This window comes from Plectropomus leopardus, unplaced genomic scaffold (assembly GCF_008729295.1).
Source record: "Plectropomus leopardus isolate mb unplaced genomic scaffold, YSFRI_Pleo_2.0 unplaced_scaffold28799, whole genome shotgun sequence".
In the NCBI taxonomy this organism is placed as follows: Eukaryota; Metazoa; Chordata; class Actinopteri; order Perciformes; family Serranidae; genus Plectropomus; species Plectropomus leopardus.
Window position 1 is genome coordinate 1 of NW_024631377.1, and position 3593 is coordinate 3593.

General features: G+C 39.0%; 1 protein-coding gene across 1 annotated transcript; it reads right to left on the bottom strand.

The window, feature by feature from the left end:
- Window positions 1-215: 215 nt before the first annotated feature.
- On the bottom strand, window positions 216-1833 carry LOC121938194 (syntaxin-8-like; the record flags this gene model as incomplete). Its single annotated transcript, XM_042481469.1, has 4 exons — window positions 1732-1833; window positions 792-891; window positions 600-694; window positions 216-326 (listed from the first exon to the last, which is right to left on the bottom strand). Coding segments are annotated over exons 1-4 (323 nt in total), but the record flags the coding sequence as incomplete, so codon positions are not given.
- Between the last annotated feature and the right edge of the window lie 1760 nt (window positions 1834-3593).

Here is a 3593-nt window from a genome sequence, read left to right on the forward strand (position 1 = left end):
CTGTTAAATGGACGTTTAAGCATCTCTTATAAATGTCCTAGATTAACAGTTTTTGTCAGGTGGAAAAAGCCATTCTGTAATTTGACACCCCTGAACCTTACTGAAAGCTGACCTCTGCAAGTAAGAAATTAAGGAGGATGGAGATCTGAAAATGATGAGTTCGGTAAGAATGAACCTGTGAATTAAATAAATAATTCACAAATAAATGTTAATACCTGGAAGGTTCAGGCTCCGGGATGTCGCCCTTGAAGGTGGCATTGAGTTGCTTCTCTCGGGTTAGCAAGTCATCAATTAGGTTCTGCCTCCTATCAGCTTCTGACTGTATTCTGATGAAGCTATGTTAAGGTCATGCAAAAGGTCAACGTTATTTAAACAACTGTCAGTGACAGCGGATGGAAGATGCTCCGAACACTTTTCTTTGGGTCAGTTTGGACTTAACCCAAAAACACAGAAACCTTTCTTGAAGGAAACACACAGATGTTTTCACAACACTCTAATGCCCTCTATAGGAAGACAACTACTACTGCAAAAGTAATCCAAAACTGTAATCTCAAACTCATGAATTCCAGTGTGAAGAACATTCTTAGAGGAGAGGATACAAGCGCCGGGATGATGATGCTCGCAACAGACCCTCTTTAAGCTGGGCGATGTTCTGTTTGAGTTTCTGCAGCGATGCTCGTAGTGTCATGTTGATCTGAAAAAACAGACGATATTCACACCAACTAAGAGCCTGACTATATCAGATGAAATTCATAGCCAAAGCCACTTCATTTATAAGCATAACACCTTACCTTTGCAGGGTTCCCCCCTGTTCTCTGCTGCCTGCTTCGCTCATGAATGTTTTCTGCTATTTCCTGTGCCAAGCGACAAGTGGCATCATAGTTCTGCAACCTATGGATCAATAAATGAGATAAAGATGTAAGTAAAATTGGCCTGTCATTACTGACATGACATACAGCAGCTACAGAGAAATTATGGAGCAACCCAGAGACCCCTGTTAACCCAGTCACGTGGTAAATTAGAGGATGTGTGAAATAAAATTGTCAGTCACTGGTCTATGGAAAACAATTCACTTATCTTTTCCTAATGTTGTGCAACCTGCACAACTCGGATTTTAAGAATACTTTATGATAAAATACAATAATAAAAACTCGCTTTGCCATCTCGGTTTTTTTTTTAAATAACACAGAGCTTTATGTAACTCATTGGCCTTTTTCATGCTGGAGTTAATATACCACTAAATGTCTAAAAAAGGTAAATACACACCACTGACTGACAGCCTCAAACGTTTGAGCTGCACCATTTGTATTTAACACGGGGTTAATGCATTGTATTGTGGATGTTTGTGTTTTTAAATGTTTATTAAGTCGGGCAAAACGTAAGCATTTGAGCCCAAGCTTTAGCTATCATGTGACATTTTTAGCTTCGTTATATTCCTCTTTCGATTCTGCTAACGTTACCATACTTCAATGTGGATAGTGAAAAGAATACTAATTAACACGAATTTCCTTGCCCTGAATCGCACATAACACATGACGAAACGGCTTTGTGAAGACCTATTACATGTTAAAGTTTTTGTATTTGGTTAATCTTTATAAGAAACAGCTAGCTGCCACTTTAGCTAACAGGATACAGAGGGGGTAGCTAACTTCTCCGGGTTAAAAACGTCATTTATTGTACTAAATAATACAGTTGAGACCATATTTTATAGCCTACGAACGCATTACTTACCACGGGTCCTGAGACATTGTGATTTAAGTTTGATATACAGAGAAAATCCACTTAGTTTGAACCATCCGGCAGTAATCACCACCAAACTGTCCCTTGTTTGGGTGTGACGTCACTACGGCAGGCTGCGAGGAGCAGTCGACCCCAGAGCCGCGTTTCTTCAGCTTTGCAGAAAAAAAAGCAAAGGCTACTGTCAGCAACTTGCTGACAGCAGTAACTGTTGCAGCTGTTGTCTTTTTATGGGCTAAGAGAAATATTTTACTGCATTAACCCTGAATAACCTGAGCAAATTGGCCTAGAATTTTGGTAGGAAGGCAATGAGCAACTAAACAAGAAATGGCCCAAAAATTAGTAAGAAATTAGTAGAAAGTTATGAGAGAATGACCTGAAAATACACCAAAAAAAGAAATTAAATCTATTTTTATCATTTCTAATAATTCATTATAAGAATTTAGAACTTTTTTTAGTTTCAAAATTTTTAAATGCTCATGAAAGGTGTCTGGTCTGAACAAGAAAACTGATGTCCATCCAAGTGTGAAAGGCTTAAAGGACTTTTATCTGTGTTGTTTAAAAAGAAACTGGACCAAGTGTCTGTATTTCACATTCCGTATTTATGACAATGTATTTAGATTTTTTTTTTGGTGTGTTTTTTATGTTATTGTCATATTTTTTATTGGTTAATGGTTTGTGCAGAAGTGGACTTGATAAAGCTTAGCAATGGACCTTTGAAGCACATGATGGATTTTGAATTGTCAAGAAATTAATGTTGAGGGGAGTTTTGATGTTCTGAACATGTGAGCAGCTTACATTGTCCTGTTTGTGAAATGCATTTCATCACTGTGTATTCTGCAGGGGTGGAGGGGTTAAGTACAACATTTGAACAGATATTTCCATTTCAATGGCTATGGCTTGCAACAGTAAGTATATATCATGCACAGACATGCAGCTTCATGGTGTTTCAAAAGCATGTAGATTTATGCCACTGTGTGGATTACGGTATGTTTGTGATTTGATGGTCGTTATAAGAATTTTTATCCCTCTAAGCTCATACTGAGCTACACCATCATGTGCGATAATCAAAAGCGATAAGAATGCAATGGAAAACTTTATTCATACACTCTGATATACAGTATGTTCAATTCACATTAGTGCTTCAAATGTGTTTTTTCTGCTTTAAATGAGACAGTGAAATATGATGGCAGTGCACCATTTCAGTCTAGTTGTAAGTGAGTCAGGTTGAACAGGCCCTGGCCTTCCTTTCCACTTCTCTGCAGTATTTCTCAGAGAGTCCTGTAGCCCTGCACATTGACGAACACGTCAGGTTTCAGTTAAAAAGTCATGTCAAAAATCAGCCACAAGGACAGCCCATTAACCTGCCAGTGCTTACCTGAGCTCCCTCAGCTTCCTTTCTTTGACCTCCTCAAGGCGCCTTTGTGCTTGCTGTGTTTCCTCCAGCTCCTGATGGGCCTCCTTGAGGATTTCTCTGCGCTTAGCTGCAGCTGAGAGCTCATGTGCCTTCACTTGATTTCGGAGGGCCTCTGAGTAACGGTGTGCTCTCTGACGCTGCTTCTCCTTTTCCTCCTCCTCCTGTTTGGCGATTGCTTCCTGCTCCGCCCTGTGTAGAGACAAGGAGACGCCAAACTTACATTAATAAAATGGTATGAATAAATAGAAACAAATATTAAAGCGTAAATACAGCATGCATTTTACCACTCTGAACCATCTCACAATAAGATGTATTCTTCTTTTACTCTAAATCTTGAAGTAATGCAATTTGATGATGTGGAAATAAGCTAAAAATCATTTCTTACTTCAGCATCCTCACAGTCTCTGCCTTCTTGCGCTCTTTCTTGATTCTTAGGGAG